This window comes from Ambystoma mexicanum, chromosome 5p (genome assembly GCF_040938575.1).
Source record: "Ambystoma mexicanum isolate Mex_15411 chromosome 5p, UKY_AmexF1_1, whole genome shotgun sequence".
Classification (NCBI taxonomy): domain Eukaryota; kingdom Metazoa; phylum Chordata; class Amphibia; order Caudata; family Ambystomatidae; genus Ambystoma; species Ambystoma mexicanum.
Window position 1 is genome coordinate 1,174,644,892 of NC_090930.1, and position 27,612 is coordinate 1,174,672,503.

The 27,612-nt window shown below is 38.5% G+C and overlaps 1 protein-coding gene across 5 annotated transcripts in view; it reads left to right on the top strand.

Annotated features, from left to right (window-relative positions):
• The window catches only part of VSTM2A (V-set and transmembrane domain containing 2A), a 170,778-nt gene extending 143,497 nt beyond the window's left edge, over positions 1 to 27,281 (top strand). Inside the window, exons 5-6 of one of the 5 annotated variants that reach the window (XM_069613648.1) lie at positions 20,870 to 20,955; positions 26,113 to 27,281. In XM_069613648.1, the coding sequence (XP_069469749.1) occupies positions 20,870 to 20,910 (41 nt within the window). In that variant the 3' untranslated portion in view covers positions 20,911 to 20,955; positions 26,113 to 27,281. Of the gene's footprint in view, positions 1 to 20,869; positions 20,956 to 25,974 lie in introns of all 5 variants that reach the window. The other 4 variants (XM_069613649.1, XM_069613647.1, XM_069613646.1 and 1 more) reach the window with 4 other exon arrangements.
• The last annotated feature ends 331 nt before the right edge of the window (positions 27,282 to 27,612 follow it).

Consider the following 27,612-nt stretch of genomic DNA (forward strand, 5'->3'; position numbering starts at 1 on the left):
GGGGGGTGTCGGTGGACTCAATAGGGAAGACAGTCTACTGATCGGACCCAGATATCACACATTTATGTACCTACTTTTTGGCTGTTTTTCAAAAAACTACTGGACAGATTTATACCAAATTTACAAAAGCACACTTTGGGGACCAAACCGCCGCTCCTGGCGTAAATCTGATGAAAACCAGTCCATAGGTTTGGGCTGCAGGTGTGAGCAAAATATTTTTTCCATTGCATCTATGAGGATTTCTACAAATGTTGGCATCCTTCCATTAACTTTGTCCTGGCTGGACAAAACCACACCAGCCTTCCCAGAATCATTCTGAGGGGGCCATATACTTTTTATGCAAAGTTTTGTCAGGATTCGTCCGGGGGTGGGGGGATAAAGTTATAAGCCACCCAAAATGTGCTCTTTCTTTGAGTTGAGCAACTTAACCCTAATTACATGGCTGCTACCCCACACCCTGTACTATATATAAATAAATGTACCATAGTTATACGTTTGTAAGAGCAAAACAATTATCTTTTACCTCCTAGATGACATAATCAGTTGACAGTTTTAACGCCTAATTCCTTTTAGCATAACGTTGTTATGACAAGCACCAAGCAGAGTAAACCATTGTGTGCAGACTTGTAGAGGAAGCCGCTGAACCATGCTAAGGAAAATACAAACATTATTTTGATAAGGTGATGGCTAAAGATGTAATTGGCTACAATGTGAAGGTGCTGCATGTTCAGTTTCACCCAGAAAATGATAGATGGTTCTTCATTGGTGACCTGATGAGTGCCAATACACTTACAGAGAGCTGCCCGGACCCTCTTCATGTCAACAAAGTCCCAGGCTGCAAATGGTGCACCACATAGAGGCAATAACAGGTACTGCTAGGGGCTCTGCACCACATTTTGTAAACATTCCACTCCCCAGGCATATGTGGCACTCAGTAGCTGTGCACCATGATTACATGCAGCTACCCGGATATGACCATTCTAATGCTGTCAGCATAACACAGCTGCAATGACAGCATTATAGATAGTCAATGGCCATTGTATTTGTCAAGACGGATAGGTCCCTAGCATGGGGTGTGCAGTCTGTAACTGGACTTCGCACAGGAAATTTGACTCCATAGTCTTCAAGTCTCTCTTTAAAAAAGGCCAATCATGGTGTGCAGCATGCATACACCACCTGAGTTCAACACGGTCAGATTGGCCATGCAGATGTTTTGCAAATCCTTAGCATGTGCACCATCAATCCAATTCCCACATTTCCTTCAGGCACAATCTGATTTAAATGAACCAACGTCCTCACAACAAATGAGCACATTATTTGAGAAGGGGATTGATGGCCCTTCCGGTAATCACAATAGGTGTCCATTGTGATATGCCCCCTCAGTACAATGTAACATTTTCTGAGGGGGCATATATTGATTATTGGGTCCCCAAATCTTTTGTTGATCTAACAAAGCTGAAAGGTAATGAAGTATTTACTGTTTTCTGATTACATGGCCCATTAGCAAAACCGTTATCCAGTGGAACATCTCTGCTTCCTTCAGAGAATCCTTTCCCTTTTCCAACAAGCTATCTAGTATTTGGTCAAGAGTTATTGCCTACCCTGGTGCTTTAAAATAGCTATACTTGCACATCCCTTATCCATCAGAACTCTGAAAGTAAAAGCTTTCACAAAAATCGGCTATGAAGATAAGTTTCATCTTCTCTCCAATGATGATTCAGACAAGGAACCTGGGCATCATTGTTGATAACCAGCTGTCCTGGCTTGCACAGTCTCTGCCCATTTCTTCTTTTATGTTGGATGTTTATTTTATTGTGTTTTAATGGTTAAATATAACATTACAACACAGAAATATCAATTTGCAAAAATAAAAGTGTTACATACATTAATAAAACTCCTAATATACCAATACAAATATACATACTTTTACAATATAAAAACTTAGTTTAACAGACTATCATCACAACAACATCTTCATGAGTATTTTTTGCCAGATATAAAAAATGGTAAATTCATAACTACGTTTTCACCAGCAAATATCAAAACCCAAAAATGATCAGTATGTTCAAATCTTAAATCATAGGATAGATCTGTCTGTCTCTATTTCTGTCTTACATAACCTACATAATTGTTCTGACACCGGAATCAATTGCCAAGCACCTGTTCTAGAGAGGGCAGGAGCTAACACATTATAAAATACATAATAAAACATCTAACTTTGGCATCTTTCAAGTTCTTCATTTAGACACATGGTGCGTCAATAGGAAAGCTTTGAAGTATATAATCCTTGATCGCAGACTTCTTTGCAAGTTTAGACATTCTATTGTTGCTATACCAAACAGATGCTTTCTTTTTAATCTATGTATTTCAATTAAAAAGTCTGCCATCTCCTCAGTCCACACTCTTAAAAAAGGTAAGGAAATATTAACATCCATTCGATTAATAAAAAGTGAATAAATAGGCTTACAATTATCACAATTACCCAAAAACTTTATATACACAGTGAAGGTGGTGATTCTTCTCTGTGTAGACAGAGTAGTCAACCCCAGCTCATTAAAAAAACTCTTCAACAGGGACCGAGTTGGGGAGGCCCAAAGCTCTTTGGCAAAGTTTGTTACCTATACACTTAGCCAGGCAACTTTATTTGATACAAAATACTAGGAACAATGCAAGTTTTGTACAAGACCAATAAACCATCAATTAAGTATCCACCTGCCCTTTGAATAAATGATCTAGTTGCCTCAAACTTAGCCATGATCTCATTTGTAACGGTTTTTGAGAGTCAACCTGTCAATTGTGCTGGTTGTTGGGATACCTAAATGCATGTAAGTAGTACATTCTTGCAGAACATATTTTTGCATCACCCATTTATACTTTTGAATGGGTTTTCTATTTGTCTTAAAAGTCATTACCTTAGCTTTACTAAGATTTATCATCAATCCGTGGGCCGCTGAAAATTGCTCAATGCGTGACAGGCTGAGTTGGAAACCAATAGCTGTTTGGTCCAATACCACAATATCATCTGCGTAGTACAGCCAAGTAATTGGATATTGGACATTGTCCTACGCGGGGTGGGGGAGAGTTCTGACAGTTCTTAAAATTCTATCTAAATCTGATATTTAAATATTGAATAAAGTTGGCACCAATGTACAGCCTTGTTTCAGCCCATGATTCAGCTGATAAATTTCACTAGCTGAACCACCCTGGTTGGTTATAATTTGAGCCATAAGGTCGGAATAAGTAACTTTGATGAAGTACAATATTTTTGAGTGTAATGCCCATTCTTGATTTGTTTCCATAGCACTTGTCAAATAACAGTATCAATATATATATATTGATTTGTTTTTTGATGCCAAAGTCATTTGAATAAAACACATTAAAGTCCAAAAATGTGATAATGTGCTAAAACCCTTGTTGACAATTGAGCATCATTTCATTTGTAAACCTTAAAAGCAACTGTGCAAATATTTTTGCTCTAGAATCAATCATAGCTAAAAGCCGGTAATTTGAAGAAGATTTGCATACACCCTTCAAATAAATAGGGATTAACATTGAGCACTTCCAGCTCCTAGGAAGCAATCCAGTTTCAACAATTCCTTAAAGACGACAAACAAGAGTTGAGACAAAACTTGGGATTTTTCTTATATACTGCGTTGACAATCCATCACAGCATGGAGCCCTAGATGGTATTTAGCTCCGTATATATCTTCAATGTCCTCCACAGTAAAAGTGAAGGACCCTTTGTCCTGTAAATCATGGAAGTCATTTTGGTAAATCAGGCACATCGTTTCTATAATACATATGCAAGATATAACTTTTCCATATTTCATTAGAGAACAGAGTAATTTCTCGTTTGTCCAATTTAAGATTGTTATGTTCATAATAGATATGTCACAGCTTGTGCAAATCTGAGTTCTTGAGAGTTCTGTACCGAGTTTGCCACTGAACTGAAGCAATGGATCCCTTGTGCAGCCTAATCCAGTTCTTAAATAGCAACCTTAATTTACCAATGGTAATCTGCTGGGACCGTGGGTCTTTCACATTTGTTTTTGTTTGTCTCATAGATAGCTGTAGTTTTTTTCTTGTGATCTATCATATATTCATAACAAGTATTTGCATGTTTTGAATTCTCCAAATTACTGCAATTTAAACAACCGTTACCCATCAGATTGTGCTTAATGTGTTCATCAAACTTATTTATGTTTTCTCTGACCATTTTATTCTATTTTGAGTGTTGTTAAATGTAAAATGGAGCACAAAGTATTCCGCATTTTTACCTTGACCACAATAAAAAAATAGCTCAACTACCGCATGGCCACTCATGTTATTAGGGATCGGTGCCAAATGTCTAACCAAATCATAACACATTTCATTAGTTAACACATAGTCAATCCATGAATACCGAATACCATTGGACCAAGTATAAGATAAACAACCCTTATAAATTTTAATCAAATGGAGTAGCTGCCACCAATGAATAAAAGATAATCGAACATTCTTTACAATCACCACCTCAACCTCATCGAAACCAATTGCTTGAATGCCATAGTTATTTCAAAACATGTGTCTATATTACCCTCCTTCTTATTTGATAATATCAGACGTTGAAAGTTTAAATCACCCAGGACAAGTATTGACACTTTGTATATTCCTCTATCCATTTCTCTATAAGTAGTTCAATGTGGTTGATTTTCATTAAGGATTTCATCAGATTTCCCGTGGGTTTGTAGACATTAATAAGCAAAATATTTTTTATTTTTTTATTTTCTCCTTTGAACTTAAAATTTACTGCAATTGAACATTGATGTGACGGTAGAAATTCAACGGCATCCAAATGAGAGGTAACTGATAATAAAGCCCCAAAAGGTCAACCTTTCAAATTGTCTTGTGACATTGTTTGAAAAATATGAAACCCATCCAGGTAAAATCGTTACAATAGTCATGTTTCTTGTAACACAAAAATACTAGATGTTAACAAGTAGCTTAAGCCTTGTGAATTACCCAAAAAAGAGTTAAATCCTCTTGTATTCCAAGATCTAATAATTGCCTGATTGGACTTGAACTCGTTTGGTCATCCGCCATCATCAATTTCAGAGACAATGGCTCTTGTGCCTTTATTAGTGGTCTCATTATTAGTATGTAAAGGTATTTATTTGCATTTATTAATTGCGCACCAGCCCAGAGGCATTGTTGTACTAGTTACAGACAGTTTACTTAGTTACAGATGTGGTGAACAATTGCAATCATATACACAGACATGAGGATATAGCAGAACATACAGAGGGTGAGATGAAGAGGAAGGTTTTGAGTTTTTTTGCGGAAGGTGGGGAGAGAGATTTCTGATCTGATGTCTGTGGGTAGGGTGTTCCATAGCTTGGCGGTTATATAGGGGAAACCTAGTCTGCCCGCTTTAGACCTGTTGATGTAGGGAGTGTGTATTTGGTTGGTGTAGTGAGTCCTGATAGGTCTGGAGTGAGCAGGTTTGGATATGGTATGCATAAGATATGAAGGTGCTGTGAAGGTGAGGCATTTGTGTGTGAGGGTGAGGATCTTGAAACTCATGCGTTCTTTAACAGGGAGCCAGTGAGCTGTCTGTCTGGCCTTTGAGATGTGTTCCCTTTTGGGAAGGCTTAATGCTTCGCTGAGCGCATAATTTTGCGTAATTTAAAGTCTGTCTAGATTTTTTTCGAGGTACCTGCTAGGAGGGCATTGCAATAGTCCAGTTTGGCACCAATAGTTGCTCTAGCTATAGTAAGACAGTTGGGCTAGGATAGGTATGGTTTTACTACATTTATGAGTTTAGTGGTGTGTGCTGAGGCGGAAGTGATGGCACTAACCTGCCTGGACATGGATTGCGTGGAATTTAGGTAGACACCTAGGGTCTTCACAGAAGTGTTTCCCATTGACCGGTTTAGGTTCCATGGTCGAGGCAATCTCAAAGCCCTTATCAGTTTCAAGACACATTGGGCCTCATTATGACCCTGCTGTCTGGAAAGAACGGTGGTGGTAAAACCGATGCCACTGTTCTTTCCGGACCGGCTGATTATGAGACCTGCAGACGTGAGGTGTCACTCCCGCCAGGTCTGACCTGGCGGGTTTAACACCACCCGCCTGCAGGCGGACATGGAAACACCGGCTCTGTCATAGACGGAACCAGTATTTCCATTGTCCACATCCTTTTACCGCCACGGTTACCGCCGGACTCGTAATGAGGCCCATTGTCAGAAAATCTTGATTGGAATCTACGTGATGAGGCATATGCATTTGCAGTGATTTTTGTCAATTGTGGGGACTTTACTATGTCCATAGATGTGATGGGAAACTTTTCAGTATTTGTGAACCAGAAATAGCCACTAAATCGTTTCTTGTTGAGTATTCCTTTTGTAAACTTAGAACCATGTTTAGTAGTGAGTTATTACATACAGGGTTCTCAAGCGATGAATCCATAGCGGTTGGTACCTCCTTGTGTGAGATTACAATAAGGGACTGGTAGGAGCAATCCACAGTTTGTACACCTCTTGGCCAAGGGAGACCTATTTTTTAACAAAGTATTTATCTCAAGCATATTGAATTACATCACATTGCTTACACTGTGAGTTTCTGTCTTAAAACATATATATTTCTAAATTTCAGATCTTGCCAAATAAATTAGACATTTGGTACAAGGCTTTTCTCTGTGTTAGAAAACATACTGAGGATCAATTGTGCTACCATTAATAAGGACATTTCAGGCTTTGTAGCACACTGATAGGTACTTGCTCTTTTCTTGATATGGCTCCATGTTACAAGTTGCAATATACATTTGCCAGAATTAAACACCGAAGCATGCTTGTGTATACTGGATAAGGACTGGCACAATGCAGGTAAAATGAACCGCTCTGATCCATCAAAACATATCTCACCAAATTGCATGTTCATGAATGTACATATTTTCCTTTTTCTCTTTAATTGGGGGGACAATCAGTTCTTCAAATACCTCATTGATTTGCACTACCAACCTCAAACAACCCATTATCAGATAAACTCCCTTTTTCCTTTCTGTTTCTTCAGAGTATTTTTTTATTCTTTTAACAAATGACATCTCCATTTACATGTAGCAAAAATGCACACTCATCAGCATGACATATGGGATAATATTAGGGGTGTGGCGGCACATGTAATCAGTAGAGATTGGGGGTCATTACGACCCTGGTGCGAAGGGATGGTACCGGTAATCCCTTAGCGCCCAATTCCCATAACGGCGGCTGGAACCAGCCGTTATTGCAGGGACCTGCAAAGGGACCCTGGCGATAATTACGGTACCGCAACTTGCGGTACCGTAATTACCACCTTTCCCCATTTCCATTATGCCCTATGGGGCAAAAATGGGAATGGGGAAGGGCCATGGTGAAATGGGGAAGTACCGCCCCGCCAACCTTGGAATGGGGTGGTACTTCCCCATTTCACCATGGCGGATTTGTTACAATACCGGCAGCAACTATGGTGCTAATAGCGCCATGGTTTAGCGCCGGTGTTGTAATGAGGGCCATTGTCTTTAATTACCGTAGTACATTAGATTGGCTAAAGAAGGCCAGATGTTATGATTCCAATGATGGTGAGAAAGGGGATGCAGAAAGCAAATACATTATTTAGTTAAACAGCAGAATGCATTTCAAATACGAAAACAACCTCTGCCATTTCTCTCAGTCATTGGAGCATGGAACACAGAGCACTTTAACGTTTCCTTGACTTTGAAGAAGGTAGTAAAACCTCTCTCTAGCAATGGTTCAGAGATGGATACCTCTGCATGGCAGTTTTTAAGATGTAGGCATATAGGACATGTCTCCCATCCGGAACCCTGTAGTTCATGGGGACAACTGTAGTTTCATTTAAGATTGCCTGTCTTCTGCAAAGTTGGGTATTTGCTGGCATTCTTTAGTTTGTTGCCATTATAGGCTTTAAACTTGATACGATCAACTAATCAAATTCTCCCATAAGACTGCCATACGTGAGTTGAAAACCTTGACCTTTCTAGATGTCAGTTTAATTCTCAAGGTAAAAACGACCTTGCTAAAGTGTAGGTCATGGAGTTCCCTAATCCTACCACTAGAAACATGGTGCTCACAACTGCTGTGATGTTGCTGCTGTGACCCGACCCATCTGCTAGAAGTATGTGGTCCAAACCTCAGAAGCAGGTAAAACAACTGTTTAGAATTCTAGGACAACTGGTTGAGAGGTAAGTTAAGATTGGCAAGCCACAGTCAAAAGGCCTTAATGGAAGGCCTTACATGCTGCTGTTCTCCAATGCATTCAATATGCTAGGACCAACTGTTGTTTCTTTTAGGTTAATTGAGTTGACACATTTGTTAGAAAGATTTTTTCAAAGAAATACACATTCTGAAAATGTTTGAAGAACCACAACTGCAACTGAGGGATGCTTGCATAACCCTGACAATTGTAGCAAGACATTGCCATGTATCCCTGCACCAACAACCACTTTGAGTGGCTTCCCAAAAGTACACTCCCTTGGGGCTCCTGACAGGAAGTCCCTGTCTTTAACTGAGGTCATACAGTTTTATTTCTGTTTGCGGCAAAATTCAAGAGCATTTTTATAACCTCAAAAAACTAAATGTATTCAACATGAGTGAATTGACTTTGTCTCCTTTGACAGTAATTTAATTTTAAAAATCATTGCAGAAGAAACAATGACTGCTAAATTGATCTGATGGCCATGCATGTTTATTTGGACACCAGACTGGCCTGCAATCACTACAATTGTTATTATAAACTAATCATTTTATTACAAGCAACTGATACGCTGATCTGAGGAGCTTGACACCTCATGCACACCTTCATATTAAACTGAGCTACATAAATATTGTTTTATGTGAAGAACATTTTCTACAGTGGTTTATCTCCTTGCTACATGCCTGCTTCGTCCCCTAGCAAAGTCTCTCCATGGTCTATCCTCTTTACTGCTACAAAAACCCACAGCAATGTTAAGAGCTTTTCTGAACACTTTGTCTAGCACTAAAAAATGTGATGCTCCTTCAAAACTGACACATAAGAGTACAATAATTCATTTTAGAAGAATGGGCTTATTTTTACCTTAATTGTTACTTGCTCCTCTTTTCATATTGTAATGGACTACAGTGCTGAATGGGGGAAGATACATCAGTGTTCAAGTTTCTAAATGAAGCTCATGTGATTATTAATGGAATAAAGAATGTAAGAACTAGAAAGTACTCATGGAGAATCTAGGGGACCCCAATTGAAACCTTATCCCATTACATCTACCTTGGTATGCCTATTTATTACACCTTTCATTGTAAATTGATGGCCAATTATATTAAGAGTAAAGTCACAAAATAATGATATGTGAGTAAGTCATTTATATCCCAGAATGTTGGTTATTCAATAGAAGGCCGTCTTAACATCTTTGATGCTTGCATTGTTCCTAGCACTCTCTCTGAATTAGATATATATATCATGACAAAGAACATGATTGGTTGAGGATGCTAGAAGGCAAAATTTGGCAGAATGTGTTTGGGCTTCACCCGAGTACCCCAGTTGAGTCCCCTGTAATGAACTGGGACTCACTACTATGCTTAGCTACTGTAAGATTTGTTGGTGTATATTCCATCTTCAAATATGAGATCATAGTGAGAAGAACAAACATTTTTGATGTCCTATTGAAAAATATGTTGCATTTAGACACCCCACTGGGATATTTGAGAAATGGCTTATTGACATTATGAATTTTAATGAGACTATCAGGTTTTTAGAAAGAATAAAGCTGCAGAATGGGATAGGATACATAATATTGACTGCCTGTCTACTAAGTCCATTTATCGAATGTATACCACCCAAGGATTCCTGAAGGGAACACCCTTTACATTTATTTACAGTGTATGTAATAATAAGATCCAAAGTTTTATCATGAGGATTACGTTCGCCCAGCCGCCCACCAAGGGAAATGTGTGATGGCTGGATGAATACTCCTCATGAGGAAATATTTGATGTATCTGCAAACCACATATCAAAACAGCGTGCCACCTACTGACAGCTTGCCTGATCTTAATACGTATATACATCAAGGGCTATAGTAATGTGGTTACAGATATAACGAGTATGTATACGGATACATTTTGGTCACCCCTGTACTCAAGAATCACTTTAAAACTAAACAATGCAGCATATTATGTTTAGGAAAGATTAAGCACGATTATCTTAAAATGAAAGAATGAATTGGATGGACAAAAATAGCTGAGAATTTGAAATACTATGAAATGAAATATGTTTGTTTTGTAAGGTTTTACTTATGAATTATGTTTTAATATATTGTATGATATGCATTGTGATTAATGTGTATGTTATTTTGGTTAAATGGTAAATTTACCAATGAATTCAAATAAAAAAAAATACAAAAATGTAATGGGACATACCTATTTATGTGCTTTATTTGATTAAAGATGCTTGTTTGAATTAAATTAAAATTTTAGATTCATAATGCGCCACAGACAGACCAGATTACATCACGGCATGAAATCACAGCTAGCCGACACTAGGTCGATGAAAAATAGAAACAGTGTACTGTACATCAGGCGGCATACTAACAAAACAACCACGTTTTAATTGTCTTGCAGAATTGGATAAAGTTTTCCACATCTCATATATTGGTAAAGGCATACCATAATCTGAGGCTGTACATGGAACAGAAGAATATATCATTAGTGATAAACAGAACATAAGAAACAAGAACCTGACCTCTATTACTTTTAAAAGAGACCAGGGCAACCGTCTGCTGGAATTAGTGGGGTGTGAGATCAAAAAGTACCCTTTGATCAGTCAATTTTCTGTCTAAAGTCCTAGACTATGCCTTTGAGCTGAGAACCCTCATGATTGTGGCCTATTAGTCTGTGTTTAAGGCTATGTGCCCAGTTTCATCTTTCACTCGTCCACGCAACCCACCTTCCAAGGAGTCCAAAATTAGTTTTCGCTACATGCTTCAACTATATAACACAAATAATAAACAAAGAAATAAAGATAGGCATTTGTGGCAAATTTGAAGACACACCCTGTAATATGATAAACGATAGACATGATAGGAACTACACACCATTGCTGTTACTGTGTAATATACTATGGACAAAAGGTAACTCACCATTTTGCCAGGTTTATATTCAGGATGTACATACATTTAATGTTGTCCAATGTACTACATTGCAATGGTCTTCAGTCCAATTCGCCATTCTTTCGATTAGGGTATAGATCCACTTCCTTCTCAATAACATTGCTGATCTACTCCAATATCAATTGACTTCACTAAATAATCATGCAAAAACGTGAATGCTGCCAACACTTCCTCTCCAAAGTCCCACAGTTCTCTGAGGTCGAGCTGCAAATCACCCAGTCTAACAGAGCTGGAGCAGAGTGTCAAAGCCTTGTCTTGGTAAATGTATGTATATGTTTCACACGCAAACTAAAGTTAGATACCCTTTTTTGGACTACCTGGAAATATGATGCTGAGATGGAATGACACTTTTGAAATCACAGATTTTTTTCATGAGATGGTATAAATGAAAGTGAGGGAAAACAACAGTAGTGTTAGTATTACTTTCAAGGCTGACATGCCTGGAAAACAGTGGTGTGACAGTCTTATCTAAAAGATACAAATGCATGCACCACATCTGTTAGCTTGCAGACAGAGCAGTTTCAAATATGTCCTACCAGATTCGAGGTTTTCTTTAATTTGGAACCTACAGCTAAACCAGGTAGAGCATACTGGCCAGTTCTGAATAATGTGTAGCTGTATTCTGTTAGTTTATGAGAAGATATTTTGACAGACTCCACTTTGTGAATTACAGTAAAATATAGTTTACAGTACCAATGCTGAAACCAAAAGTATGTTAACATTTTATATATCATTGCTCAAGCATAGTGTAGTGCTTATTTGGCTTTGCAAATCCCTTTCCTACTTATGTTTTTTTTTGATGTTTGGGAATACGTAAATAATAAAATTAGAGTCCATTATGTTTTCTCTATCCCATGATGTTTTTGTTATACATCAAGAATGCTCTTAGGAACTTTAGAGACATGTGATGCATTGGTTGATTATAGCTCACATTATCCATTTAGTAATACGTTTGCCCTGCACTACAATTCTATTTTTTATGAGAAATGCCAACATATTCAGGCAATGTGAAAAGTAGAATAAAATTGTTCACAATTTCAGGGGTCTGTTTTCTCCTGCGACCATCACACTTTCACACCAAACACTCTTTGATCCACCTAGACCTGGTTCTGTTCTCTAGCACCTAAACTTCTCCTCTCTGACTTGCTCATCCTCTACTCCACTTCCTTGCCATTCTGACACGTCTCCCTTTATTTCACAGCATACCATGCAACATTCATGAAACCAAAAAATGCACTGTTATTCATCTCTTGACTTCCCCAGCCCTCCTCTTCTCAACCCCATGATTCCCCTCTTACCCCCAATACCAAAACCAGCTCTGGCTATGTCCATGATTCTATCTGCAATCCCAATGCATCTGTCTCCCACAACACCTCAACACTGTGCCTCCCTTGCATGCTACTCTTTGCTCACATACTTCTCCTCACCATCACTCCACCCAGTTGCAACCCAACCAAACACTCATACCCTGTTTCTCCTTGGCTCATTTATCCAGTTCCACATTAGCCATCCACTGACCCCCACTCACCTCCTTCACCTTTGCAAACTCCCCATTCCAAGCCCAACCCATGCCAAATAAAGTATTACCGGAACCTTCTCCACCCAATAAACCATATCCACAACTCGCCCTCCTCCACCATCTCAAATCTCTCCTCTCACTCCTCCAAATCCTCTCCTTGGTTCCACTCCAGATTCAACCCAACTTTCCAGCCCTCCGTAAGCACCCAGCACCTTCTCCAACTTTTACTTTTTCCACAATCCAACACTCATTCAACTTCCTCATCATCTTTCACAATCTTAAACACATGACAGACACAACCAATTCATTCTCAGGGTTTCTTTCTACTAAGCTCCAACGTATGTAGGCTTCCTTGCTTCCTGCTCGGAAAGTGTGAGAGGAATGATATAATGAGGATATGAGAAGAGAGGTGTTATTTGCAGACCATCATGGATACATTCAGGGTTGGACTGGGGCATACAATTGTCTCGGGCACCAATAAAAAAGTGGCCCACAGTTGAAAATGTCAATTAATTCCTTTTGTGACCGACTGTTTGAGGAGTACCCAATGGAAAGGTTTTGGATACAATGTGATACAGATTGTTCATTTTAAAGAATATTTATTCAGTAACACTGGTCAAAACTACTTTCTGCATGGTGAAGTAACTTATCAAACTGGCCAAAAAAAGTGGCCCACTTTTACCCAAACAAGTTACCCACACTTGTATTCTGTGTTTTTGGTTTGGCCCTGCCCTGTTGCCATACAGGCTGGTTCGAGCCTGTGTTGGATATATTTAGGTAGCAACAATGAATGCAGGGAATTATTTCCCTCACCAATCAAGAGCGCCACACCGATATACCTGTTGATAATTCAATCAAGCCCTGTCTGTGAACCATATAACACAACTAACATCCCTCACCCCTGTGCAATAGGTAAGCCAAGTACCCGGCCAGCGGGTAGAAAGCATATATATGTATTCATTAATATATGAAATTAATATTTGCACACAATCTCAAGACGCCCCACCTCACTCTGTGGCCCAAATACTTATCTTTCCTGACAACTCACTTTTTACACAAATTGGAAACACCAGTTGGTTTTAGGATAAAACAGATCACACACTCTTTAACCCCACGACATGTGCAGTTTTCCTTCTTTGGTTATTTCCACCCTAGTTACACAGAAAAATAAGTCTCTATAGAATACGTCAGATACCTGGGTCACTCACACAATACTCTTATTGTAAAGACGTGTGCAGCACCCTGGACATGATGAAACAATTTAACTTCACAATCTACTTTAAATGGGGTTAACTTTATAACATGTAGCACGTTGAAACCTGACCAGATCATACGCTTGGCAATAAACTTTCCATGAAGTTTAATTTAAATAACATGCAACAATGTTCTATTGACAAAAAACAATTTGACATGTACAGCACTATTTCTTTTAGTCTGTCCAAACTTGGCTATGCTAGCAGTATTCTAATAGCATAACAAAACCTTTAAGAACAAAATTAATTTTGTTTATATACAGAACTATCAGGAGTCACTTTCTCACTCTCTGTAGAGATGATTTTTTTAAACCAGTAAATTCACTCTGGTTTTCTTTGGGAAGACACTTTGCCGCCCCTTTTAAATAAGTGACTTCACTCGGTTTAACTTTTGGGAGACACCTTTCTGCCTAGCACAACACAGATATTCAGTTTACAATGGAAATCCCTCTGCTTTAAGGCTGGGTCTGGGGAATAGGGAGCAGTTGGGAATTTCATTTGTATGCACCCATCCCGTTAGGGAATTTTGGGATTGAGAAAAATAATAGGAGTATCCAATGATTTAAACAGACTGTATTCTTATCCACAGTGGAAGCAACATTGTTGATTTTGAATTGTAACAAAATTACTGTGTGTCAGTTGGCTATAGGGGAGTTGATTAAATTATTATTTAGTACAAATGCTAAGGATATACTTGGTCTGCCCACCCAATCAATAATGGGAAAATATTAAAACAAACAGATCCCAACAACACTTGGTTTGGTTGGACAGGTTTACTTCCAACAAATATATCTGGATTTTGTGCTCAGGGACACTACTTCCTGGATCATATGTTAGGGAAAGGACAGGGAGCTGGTCAGATGGCGTCTTCGGTTTCAGTCATGAATACCTCCAGCAACAATCCCCCTTGATTTTCCTCACCTTGTATAGGTCTCAGCTTCTGTCTTTCCGAGATTTCCTCCACCTCCCAGGCAATCTTGGTTCTCCAGCAATTTTTGAGTAGTCCCACTCAGATCATATGAGACAGCTTTCCCTCTTTCCCATTGTGCGTCTCTTAATAAATCTTCAACCACTCCCCAGATTATCTAAATAAGGATGTGCCAGCTGATTCTCTATTCTGGGTGAACATCTATTGTTCACCCCCATTGAAATCATTGGTTACTTATTTACTAGGCACCACCCCTGTAAATTATAGCTCCACCCCTTTGAAACTGCATTTTGACCACTCCAGTTATGAGCAAAGGAAGTAAAAAGTGGAATTTAAAAATAAAAAGGTATAGATAAGCAACATAATATATATATGTCTGAAACTGACCATGCTGGAACTAATAAAATGTGTCTCATTTTGGCACAAGTTTGCAGGTTCAAATGACAGATTTATTCAAAAATTATAACAGTTATCAACACAAAATAGTATATACAGATATCTAATTAAATGAGATGTCATCTCCCTGAATCTCCGCTTTGTGACATTATCTGGGAAGCTATCATAACATTTCAGCTTATAACTTTAGTTCTCAGGGTCTATTTCTTAGGAGTCATTCGATGGAGCATTCGATATTCTTCTCAAATCTGTTTGAATGTGTTCTGTGTGCCTTATGGTTCCTGAGATAATGGCCAAAGTATAATCCTCCTTGCACTTCTATATAAAAACTATTGACATGCATATTTTTCCTTTCAATTATCTGACATATTTGTGTTCCCAAGATCTGTGTGTATGCCTGGCCTCTGGGCTTTGTTGACCCAAGCATGTCAAACAAGCATTTAACATTTCTTTCTCTCAGAGTTAAGCCCATCTGTTTCTTATCTTTGAGAGCAGAGAGTATAGCTCAGCCTCCTCTCATCATGTGGTGGCCTCCTGTTATATGTCAAATGTCAGTCAGCCCATGGAGGGACCACAGATTGACGTGCGTTTGGGGAATTGTTCAGACTTCAGATCTATTAGCTGGGTCATTGTTTATTCAGTGCTGTTATCCCCCCACCCACCCCAAATAAACCTGGGTTAGGCACAAGCTCTGAGAATTTCCTGTCTCTGCCACTGCTTCAAAAAGCACTTCCAGATAAGGGAAAAAGTTCTTGGCCTTTGAATCTTGTGGGTTGATGTATTTTGGGGCTGGGCACAGCTTTTCTTTATTCACAGAAAATGTGTACTTTTAAATGTTACAATTTCTTCATAAGGCTTTTTTTTATGTAATTGCATCAGGCCATCAATGTCATTATAATATACAATTGAATGGTTCAGGCCAAAGATTTTCCTCTGTCTACACATTCTTTCAAACCAATCAGCAACATGTATGTGTTTCTCTGGCAGCTCTCTTTGTTAGCAAAGCTGCACTTTAGGCATCATAGTAGGGAACAAAAGGGGGGGCTCCAACCACATGTCAAATGTTTGCACTCTAACCTAAATTGGGGTGTTTTACTGTGCTGTATCAGTTTATCATTTTCAATAAGTGCTTCAAAAGTAAGCTGAGTATCCAAGTAATAGGGTTATTTTACTTTGGATTTAGGTTTCATACACATATCCTGAGACATAACTTTCGTGCTCACAAAAGATTGCTTTTATTCAGCAGGTCCAGTCCTCTGACTGGATTTATATCTAAAATATTAATATTTCAGCAAATGAACAGAACATGGATATTGTAGTGTTTTACACAGTACTAGACCACATCACAGTGTATAAATCAAGGGTGTGTTAGTACTGCTTTGTGAGGTCAATATTACATCATATTCACATTTACAAACTTACTGGGGGTTGAGATGGGGGTTGAGATGGCCGCTGCGAGTACAGTCTGATAAAGGAAAAACTTTTTTAGAGTACCCTCAATACTGCATAGCATCCCACTCTGTGGTACTCTGTGGAAATATTTTTATCCCACTTCTGAGCTGGCTACTTTAATCAACTTCAGCTCTACAGCTAACCTAGAAATATTAGACTAGTCCACGTCCCTTATTAATTCCTTTTTCTTTTTTCTGAAGACAAAGTGCATGTGCATGAGCACATCCCCCCCTTGGATTAATACAAGGGAATATGTGTATAACAATACTGTTAAAGCTGCAGAAAACTGCCTTTATATGTGTAAATACTGTTACATTTTCTTTTGCTTATTTCTTTACAAAAATGTGAATATGATGTAATATTTACCTCACAAAGCAGTACTAACACACCCTTGATTTATACGCTGTGATGTGGTCTAGTACTGTGTAAAACACTACAATATCCATGTTCTGTACATTTGTTGAAATATAAATATTTTAGATATAAATCCAGTCAGAGGACTGGACCTGCTGAATAAAAGCAGTATTTTGTGAGCACGAAAGTCATGTCTCAGGATATGTGTATGAAACCTAAATCCAGAGTAAAATAACCCTATTACTTGGATAGTCAGCTTACTTTTGAAGCACTTATTGAAAATGATACACTGATACAGCACAGTAAAACACTCCAAATTAGGTTAGAGTGTAAACATTTGACATGTGGTTGGAGCCCCCCCTTTTGTTCCCTACTTTGCTCTAGCCCTACTTCCTGCCACATAACCAGGGCTATCCCTTCTGTTATCTACTGCACTTTAGGCATCAGTCATATGTAATGGGGAGTATTTATTGGCCTTTGGCCTAGTCACTCGAAAAAGGACCCATTTAGTGTTTTTATTTCTCTTTCTATGAAAACAGTATTTTGATGTTTGGCAGTTGCGAGTGAAATGCTGACTTTTGTCTGTCAGCCAACAGTGTGCCTTTGAAGTCTCTTCTGCAATAAATTAAAAATGTTCCTTGTTTCAAGCTGCAGAATGCACTCATTTCCATGGTCTCTCTATTTTATCAAATGAACCAGCGTTGTCATTGGTTTGCAGTTGAAATACACTGCTGGTCTTTTCTCTGCCAGTCCAGTGTGCCTTCCAATTGCAAGAAAGTAATTCTGCACTTTAAGGCACAACATGGCCAGGGAAGGTCATTGGTCTTGGGGCTATATTTACCCCACATGACATACTAGTGATACGATACAGTCAGCTCAGCAATCTAAGTCTAGAAGGCTGCTACACCTTTCTATTTCCAATTAAATGTTGATATACTCATAGGTTCACAATATGCAAAATGATATGATATGATATGATATGATGATATGATATGGCATTTGTAACGCGCCTATACCGAATACATACATTTATACAGTGATTAATAAGTGAAAAGGACATTAAGAAACTCAATATAGGTGAAATAACATAAGACTCTTCTCTCTATTAAAATAAAATGAAAATCAGACAGGAAAAATAGCATTTGTAGTAAACAACACAAAACAAAAAGCATGTAAATGTGGGACTAAGCAGAGGAGGTAGTTTTACATAATTCACACCTTAAATGTTAAGACCTAATACAACTTCTGTCTACCTACTCACCGATTGTGGACAAATACGATGGTGCTGTTTACCTTATTTTTATTTTAACAAACCCAACATACGTTACAAGCTCAACTTCCATCACGGGGGGACTGCACCGTATATCATTTTCATGGCTATACATTGAGCACCACAATAACCTGATAATACATGTGTTGAAGTCTGATATTCCTTTACGGAAAAACGGATTGGAAATATGACCTGTTTTCTCTTTCAAAGTGGTGCTGTTGGTATAAAAAGGATGGGTGCTCAAGCAACATCTTCTTGCTTTGATGACAGTGCTATTTCTTGCCAGTTGAGGTCTACCCTCCGTTGTAAGCTGAGATTGTATGTTTCCTGGCAAATCACACTACTGTTCATTGAACAATTTTACCACAATGAGTCACAACTGGAAGTATGTTTTTTTCTGGGTCTGTTTTCTGATCTTTCGATTACTCAGTTTGCTACATTTTCGCCTGCAAATGGATACTCATCATACTAAACTTTGGGGATGATACAGTACATTGTACCATTTGTGGTAAATGTATGGGTGTGCTTTTAAAGAGTGGACTGCACAAAACGCATGTTGCAGGTATCTGTATGTATCATATCTAAAGGCCAGCGGAATTACATATGTGCGGATTGCTGCATGTCTGCATTTTCTTGCCAGCGTACAGACTTAATACGATGCTGATGTTGTGAGTGAAATGCAAAGGATGCACTTCTTAATTGAGTCAAGTTAAACATAGGAAAACACACTTTCCATTACGATTCACTTGATATGTGTATTTTTAATTCCAGCAATTTAGCACAGCTGGTAACTGTCCTGTCAGATCATAATAAAGTGACAGAAGAGGAAAAAGACAACAGGACGTGTTCCCAGTGGGAGTAGAAGCATACATTTTTTGGAGAGCTTCATTAGAAACTTTACATCAGTGTGATTGCAACAAACACTAGGTCAAACATTGCTGAAGTGCAACAATCATATTGTTTCAATACATGCCTGCACTTCTTCCTATTCCTCGGTCTAGAGCAAAAATTGCATTGGTGGACAAATTCATTGAAAGACAAAAATGTTCAATGGGATTTTCCCATATGAAAAATGTTTTAAAATCGGGTCTCATTGTTTCATTTGGGCAATATTTGCATCTTTGCTGCTTGCATTTACACTGGTGCACATATTCTGTAATAGCAATCAGCATTAGACCATTGTTTTGTAGCCGGTTTGGTTATTATCCCAGGTTGCTAGCGGTGCATCTTTTGAAGGACTATAAACATATTGGATGTAGCACTTCACTTCTCTATGGACAGATGTTCGACAACAGATGCAAAAGTAGAAAAGAAATGGGGGCCATTTGGGTTTAATGCTCAGAGGCCAGTGATGTAACATATTATTAAAAGATGTAGAGCCATGTAACATGGCGTAGCAGATTAAATCATCCCCATCCACATCCTGCATGAGACACCATGAATACAACTTGAAGGCGCCTTCAAACACTTGTGTATAGGGGCTTTATAAATGCATGTCATATCATATTGGTGCATGTTCAGTTATGAAGCAAGACTTTGGAAGGATTCCCTTTTTATATTTTGGATGATAGTTTTTTATGAAATGACACCCATGGGATCCTTTTCTAGTCTTATGACGTGTACATTTAGGTGTATCCGATACACGTTTTTTTAGGCTCTGGGGATTTAAAAACAATGTCGGCAGGCAGATTTGGGACACAGAAAAGAATGACCTCACCTAAAACCATTGGATTTCTATGAAACTCTCCAGTGTGTGCACTTTTCTAAAAGCAAGCATATTTCATAGAAATCCATTGTAAATGCTGCCTGTTATACATGGTAGGTAGTGTTGACAATTTCTGCAAAGTGCACAACAAAGGTGATTTCCTTTGTACTTTCTCTTCCAAATTATGATGTTTAATGGGGAGAATTGAATTGTATGGAAGTTGCCCCTGTTCAGTTTAATCATATCTGTGAAATTAGCCCCTTAATGTATCCAAAATTAATGCTTTGTGAAAGAAGGGAAATGGTATTCTCGGATGGATAGAGCAATGCCAGTGTCCTACCCATGTTTAACAACCTCTGCACTCTCATATGCGTAGTCCAGGTCACAACATGACATGCGTTTTACTGTATTATGGTAAAAGTCATATTTAGAAAGTGTGAGGTTTTGAAGACAGCATTGCTTTTGGAATTCAGCTATGTTATCTAAGTAACCTCTCTCGTTTACTTGCTTTATTTCTCACAATCAGAGAAAATAATTACAAAAGATAGACTTTGTTGGCTCTCCCTTTTTACTTAACTCTACTGTATTGCGTTGTATTAAATAAAATATGTTGAAAGTAATTAGGTAGCAAACAAATAAAATTAATAGGCATTTAAAAAGTGTTAAAGAACAAATGGCGGTGAATGAAAGTGATTGCACAAACATATTAGTGGATGTGAGCAAAGCTTATCTCCCCCTCTTAATGTATGATTATCACATTGTATTCAGTTGTATTCTGTGAAATGTGGGAATGCCAAAATGGTGATATATTATTTTCAGTGGTCTATTGGCAGGAATACATAATGCACAGCGGGGATTGACATGCAAAATCCTGATTTGTTTGTTTCACGACATTGTACCAAGAGGTAAGCTCATTTTAAAGCTTCATTACTGAGATGCCAAGAAAGTAGTAATATGGCTGCAGTAACTCCCTGAAAAAGTGTTCTCCGCATGGCATATATTTCATCAGTATGAATATTATTGTTATATGCTTTTATAGGGAAAACCTAACTGAGACATAATAGAGGGCTGTACAGATCATACAGCAAAATATTGGTAGCAAGAAGTCAACAAGTAAACAATAGCAATAATTATCACAGTACATTATTCAGATGGGAGTATACCCAAGGTAGCCGGAATCTAGGTTACACCAAGGTGTTGTTGGAAGATCCACATTGCTTTAGTTCAATTTGTGTAATGTGAAGGACCTCAAATGGAATTCTACTGCTAACAGTTGCTCACATGCATGTGTTTGAAAAGATCTCCTGAGTTGCTTTGAAGGTTCTAGTGGTAATCATTTGTATAAGTCATATTCAATATGTATATATATATATATACAAGTATATATATATATATTTATAACGTGACGAAAAATCATTCCATCTGAAATACAGAAGAAAAATGTTGCCATTTCAGACAAGTCACGCAGAGCTCAGCATCAGCCACAACTGGAATTTCACCTCCAGATCATTGCCAAATGGCACCATATTGTATGTGTGCAAAGTGTATTTCTGCCGTGCAAAGACCGGGCAAAGTCGTTTTGACCTGCAAAAATGACTATGCGCTGACTTTGCCCGGACTTTGCACTGCAAAAATACACTTTGCACGGTTCCATGAATCAGGATTTGTGTCGGCAGTGCAAAGTCACTTTTTAGCAGTGTATATTCACTTTGAACTGGGCAAATATTCCATGAATCAGGCTCCTAGTGTCCCGAAGGTACTCCCAGCAAAGTGCCTTTCTGCATTGGAGTGTGAGCACATTACCCGTATTAAGACGTTTTGGAGGCCTCCGCTTATACATGTTATTTGCTTTACTACAGATGATACAGAGTTTATTAGAGAGGTCAAAGGGTAACATCCGTTGTGATACTCATACTTTTAGTTCCCAAAAAATCATAAAACAGTCCTCACAAATGCAAGCTTGCAAGCACTGCAGGCACTTTCCACTTTGATCAACTCTTCAAGTGCAACTGTTTATTTCTTGTTTGATTTAATTACTCTTTTATTGTCCAGACACTGAGTGATTTGCAAGCCCATTGCACCCTGTTTTGGGGCCTCTTTTTGTTTTGCTTGCATGTGATGAAAGCTGTTGGCTAAAGACAACTCTGCGGTGTTGTTGGTCTAACATCCCTTTCAACGTGAAATGACCACATTCATAGATGTATATATTACGCTCTTAACAAGCTGATACAATATGCTGTTTTAGCTTTGTAAGTATGCCGCTGTGTGCTTGCGATAACAGTGTAAATGGGATGCTCACAAACATTTGATGGTGTACCCTTCAAAATACACAGAAGTGAGTCGGCACCACCAAATGGCAGTAGAGAGAAACTTTTGAGAAATACATGCAGTATATCAGGAGCACCACAGTAACCGCACTGGCGATCTGTGTTGAACAAGGATACAAAGAGGATAGCAAGCTAGCCATAATGCCTTGTGCTCACACATCGTTTGCACTCAAGGCAGGGTACTTTAAATATTCAGAAATGTTTATAACCAGAAAACAACATGCTTTAAATTATACCCTTCAAAATAAACATAATAATGCCTCAAATCACCCACACAATTCAACATCGGGTGGCAGTTTAATGCACAGTGTTTCCTGTGAGAATGAAATCGTGTGTCATGTATACGCATGCGGAATACCAATGATTATCTATGTGTCAGTTGTAGAACTAATGGGAAAGCAAGCGGATGTTTCATTTATATGACACACACTGTAAAGTCCCATGCATGAATTGTGTAATGTTTAACTCCAACACCACCCCCGCCTATGCCCCATGTCAACACGAGACTTTCGCCCCTGACGAAAAGGCATGACGTAGATATTGTCACTGATCTTAGGACTAGTAATAAAGGAAATGAAAGATGTGGTATGTCTGTTTTGGAATATTGCATCTGGCCTTTAGAAACACATATTGCTTGTGATAAATCCTAATCAAGGGTAAACATGTCTGTGATTGTGACCATTTTTGAGATGTCTGTTCCCCTCTGTACATGCAGCTGTCCAGAATGTTTTTTTTTTTTTTAACCAGCCAACATTACTAATACATCGATAAGACATATTCTGGGACTCTGTGAACCCCATCCGGAGAAAGGTGGGCATGCCAAGCACTACCGGGAATGCACATGGACACGAAGGATGCACTTGCGACGAAGGGGGTAATTCATGGATTATTTGCGCCGAAAAAAATGGGATTTGTGCGCCATTCTGCCCGCAAATCCCCATTTGTTAAACAGGGATTTGCAGGCAGAATGGCTCACAAATCCCATTTTTTTCGGCGCAAATAATCCATGAATTACCCCCTAAATGTCACTGGGAGAAAACCTTGTTTAATTTCGAGGCTCAATCCAAAATTGTTGGTCCTCTGTTTTGTATTTGACCTGCCCTTTGTTTGCATTGTTGACAATGCAGGATTGTCTCTACATTGCACATAATTAGGATGTACCATGGTTGGGTCAAAAAATGTAGAATACAAAATTTTATGAGAGCATTATCACAGAAAGTATGTTGAATGATTTTAGTATTGTCTGTGAAAGGTGTATAGATCACTTATGTCAGTGTGTTTAGCTTATGAATAAAATATGTGTTTAATAAACCACTATGAAAAGTCTGATGGTTTAGGAAGTGTGTATGACATGATGGCTTTGATTGTGATTGTTGGTATATATTGATATGGATCGCTCCAGGATCCCACTTTAAATCAAAGACACTAATCCAGAGGCAACCCCACAGAGCCATACAACTTAAAGGCACCATAACCGACATCAACCAGATATATAGAATGCTCCTCAAGGTGCGGCTGATGAAAATGGAAGCAGTTGTGCTATATATAACCCAATAACATAACATAGGTTATTGAGATTGGCCTCATGATTTCGTTTGGACCCACGCAGTGTTAAAATGTGTCTTACAGTGGAAATAGTGGCATATTTTCTGCACAGTACTCAGGATTTTCTTTTGGCAGAGACAGCATGAAAATGCGTTGCAACATCCATCTGTTTACGGTCTGTGACCGATCTGGAAGCTACTGGAGTTTGTCATGTGTTCCCCTTCACAAATGATTGCCAATATTCAATTGTACAGCTAGTTACCTGATCATTCTTTAGCCAAAGTATGTTGTAAAATGCACCATTTTGACCCATTCTCTGAAAAATATATTTTGTGGGAAGCCCTCCTCTCCCACACACACACACCCACATGCACAGCCCTTCTTTGGCTGGGGCTTCCTTGCTATGCTCAGTCGCTCATGATCTTTAGAGAGATGTTGTTATGCTCCTCCACTGAATGAAATCACCAGCCGCCATTGCCTAAAAGATCCTGTTATTGCACTTCACCAAGGAATGCCTGATTGCTGGGGGGAGCAGACATGTCTGAATACAAGCTAATGCACACATTGCAGCGTTCCTGGTTGGTAAGTTAATGTATGCATTGCTGATTAGTAAACCTGTTTCAACAGCGAAATGGTTTTATGAAGTAGGATGAAACATCCCTTTTTAAGTGAGTTAGTAATTAAGAGAGTGTTGCTATACTGATAGTGAGTGATCTTGTAGATTGCATTTTGGCCTCATATGAACATTTCATAAACTTAGTATATGATTCAACACAGCCAAAGAATGAATTACGTTGTAATCAGGACCAACAGTCACAACATATCGAAAATCACCACGAACTGACAAACGTAGCACTTCTTTGCTAATGCATGTCCCATATCTACAACTACACCTATAGATTTGACTGTCTGCACATTTTTACATGAATTGCCTGTGGCTGACATTCAAGTGTTCAAAGATGAGCTTTAAGTTCAACGTGTGCATAGCATGGATCGTTTCAACAACACCTATATCACCCCTAGGTACATATTGGACCTGAATTACAAAAGCCTTTTACAATGGCGAAATCCCATTGAAAAAAGCTTTGTAAATCAGATCCTGTAACTGTGTAATACTGCTTGGAAGGTGTGGCCACATCGGAAAAATGTGTAATTAGTCTTGGCAGTTTATTATTTATTTATTGTTCCTGGAAACACTAGCAGATCAGATGTGCTAATCATTACAATCAGTGTGAAATTGTGTGCTCATATGCATCATTCTCATTAAATAATCAGCTTTTTCATTGTGATTTTCATATTAAAATTATGAAACCAAATTAACAACTCCCTTTAAAAGTTGCATCACTTGATATAAAGGTGTGTAGGTTTTGTGTGTTTGTGTGTGTGTTGTCTTTAGTTGATGTGACTAAAGAATATGGCGAAAAGCAGCATGGGCCTGATTTCCCAATCCTTTTTCAATTGGGGTTTACCATTGATAAAAACATTTTTTTGTAAATCAGACCCTATGTTTCAAGTGCATCTCAATCTGTCATATCTGCATTTTGTGAAGTTTCCCAAACCTTGTTGGTCGTTTATGGAAGATCTAACTACGTAGCCACGAACATCATATCCAGCTATGGTTATCCACCAGCATCAAGGTTCGAGAGTATCAAAAAGCACACTTATGAACAACAAGAGTATTCCCATTGTCAGTATAAAAGAAAACACATCACATTTTTGTAATGGGGGAGCCACTTAGTATCACTAATATTATCACCGAAAGACAATGATGAACTCACAATATTTCAAATCTATGTTCTTTGAATTTGATATAAAATAATGCATATCAGCTTATTGTAATATATGGAGTGCAGATTATAAACAAATATAATTGAAAAACAAGTGTATTCTACAAAATAGTTGGTATGGGTGGAATTGTGGAAAAAATATACATTTTTTTAAAAACGAATACCGTATGATAAGATAGGAATTTGGATTTTAATTTAATCAGACAGCTAGCACTTTAACACCCTTTGTGGGACTGAAATGCTTTGTATGTGTTGTCATTTGCAGTGCATGCCAAGAAAATCATGGGCACCAGAGCCAAGCTGGCCAGCTAATTAAATATATAAATGTATGTGTTTAAATCAACCGTATAAGGAGCCTTGGAAATCTGCAAGATGAGCGAATATCTTATAACTTCTTCCGCAGGTGCGAGGATAGCTACAAGCCATGGACTTTCTGTCCTGCTTCTTGTGTGTGGCTTTTTGAAGGGTGCTTTGCTTTAATCTAAAGTGCTGACTTTTTCCAATATCACTTTCTCTTCTTAAAGCAAAGAGCAAATCGCCTGTAAAACCCATGGAGCGGACAACAAAGTTGACCCTAACTTCCAACCACCACCTTGCACCCAATGTACTCTAAATCTCTTCACAAGGAGCACCCTCTTTTGGAAGTACAAAAAATGAGAAGCCACACGGTCTGGCCATGTCTGTTTTCCTTCAAAACTCACCAATCTTTCCGTTCGAGAAGACTGGCGTGTCGTTCTAGGATGTCTTTGTTACAGCAGGACCTGTTTCGCTTTCTTTCTTCAAGTAGATCCATCGTACATTGTGTATCCCTCAGGGATTGGCCTGCATGTCATTCACGTCCTTCAACTTCAGCGTGGAGTAGTGTTCTTTCCTTTACTGAACTGGAAAAATTGCGTTGCCGAGCAATGGTGGTGAGCGACGGCTAACACAAGATAATCAAATGGAACTTGCAAATCCCAACCAAAGGCTAATTTCAACCAAACATCAGCTTACTTTCGGAAATAATGGCAGCACTTCTAAGCAAAAACCAGGATGGCATACAACTAATTTCAAATCAAAGAATTAGCTCTCCGACTGTCCCGTTGGTTATATTTTTTTAATCCCTTTTTCTTGTTGCTGTCCGGTGCACGTCTTGCCATATGGTGGCATGTGCTGACTAAGGCTGATCCCTGTTCAACGTACGGACATTTATAAATACATCTTTTTGTGTGTTCTATATTTCAGCGTGTTTTACTTAATTTTGCAACTCCTGTATATGCAAAACTCACTTAAGAATTATGTAAATTGCTTATGTGTGATAAACCTTCAAAGTAGGCAAACAGCGGTCCTCCTGCAAGATGATTTCTATCTTACAGTTCATGTGTTGTGCAACCAACAAGCACCTACCTTTGTTTCCTTTTTATGACAAAGCGTTCCTTTTTAATTTGTAATTTAATATTGTGCCCATTTATTTTGTAATACACAGGTTCACTTCTAATGATTTGACTGCTATGAATGGCGATTCAGCCTTCTGTTTCTTCTGTAGGATGCACATTAAAATTTGGTATGGTCTCTGAATAATGCATCAATTTAGGTGTTTGTAGAGTGCAGGCGTTTTATTTATTCATACCGTACTTGTTTCTTAAAACTGAAAGGCAGCTTCAAAAAAAGAAACTAACATATTTCTGTCCTTCAGGATTCTCGTTGAACAACAAAAAGGAAACCGCACCTTCTCCACACACATTTCGTTCAGTATGTGCACACTATGAAGGGGAGTTAAAAGTGTTTTTTATGGCAATTCTACGATTGGAGTGATGTTTAAATGATGTCGCTGCCATTGTATTGCTTATACGTCACATTTGTTCTTGTTTTGTCCTTTGCATGTCAAAGATCATGAAGGTGAGTATAGAGAGATCAAAAAAAA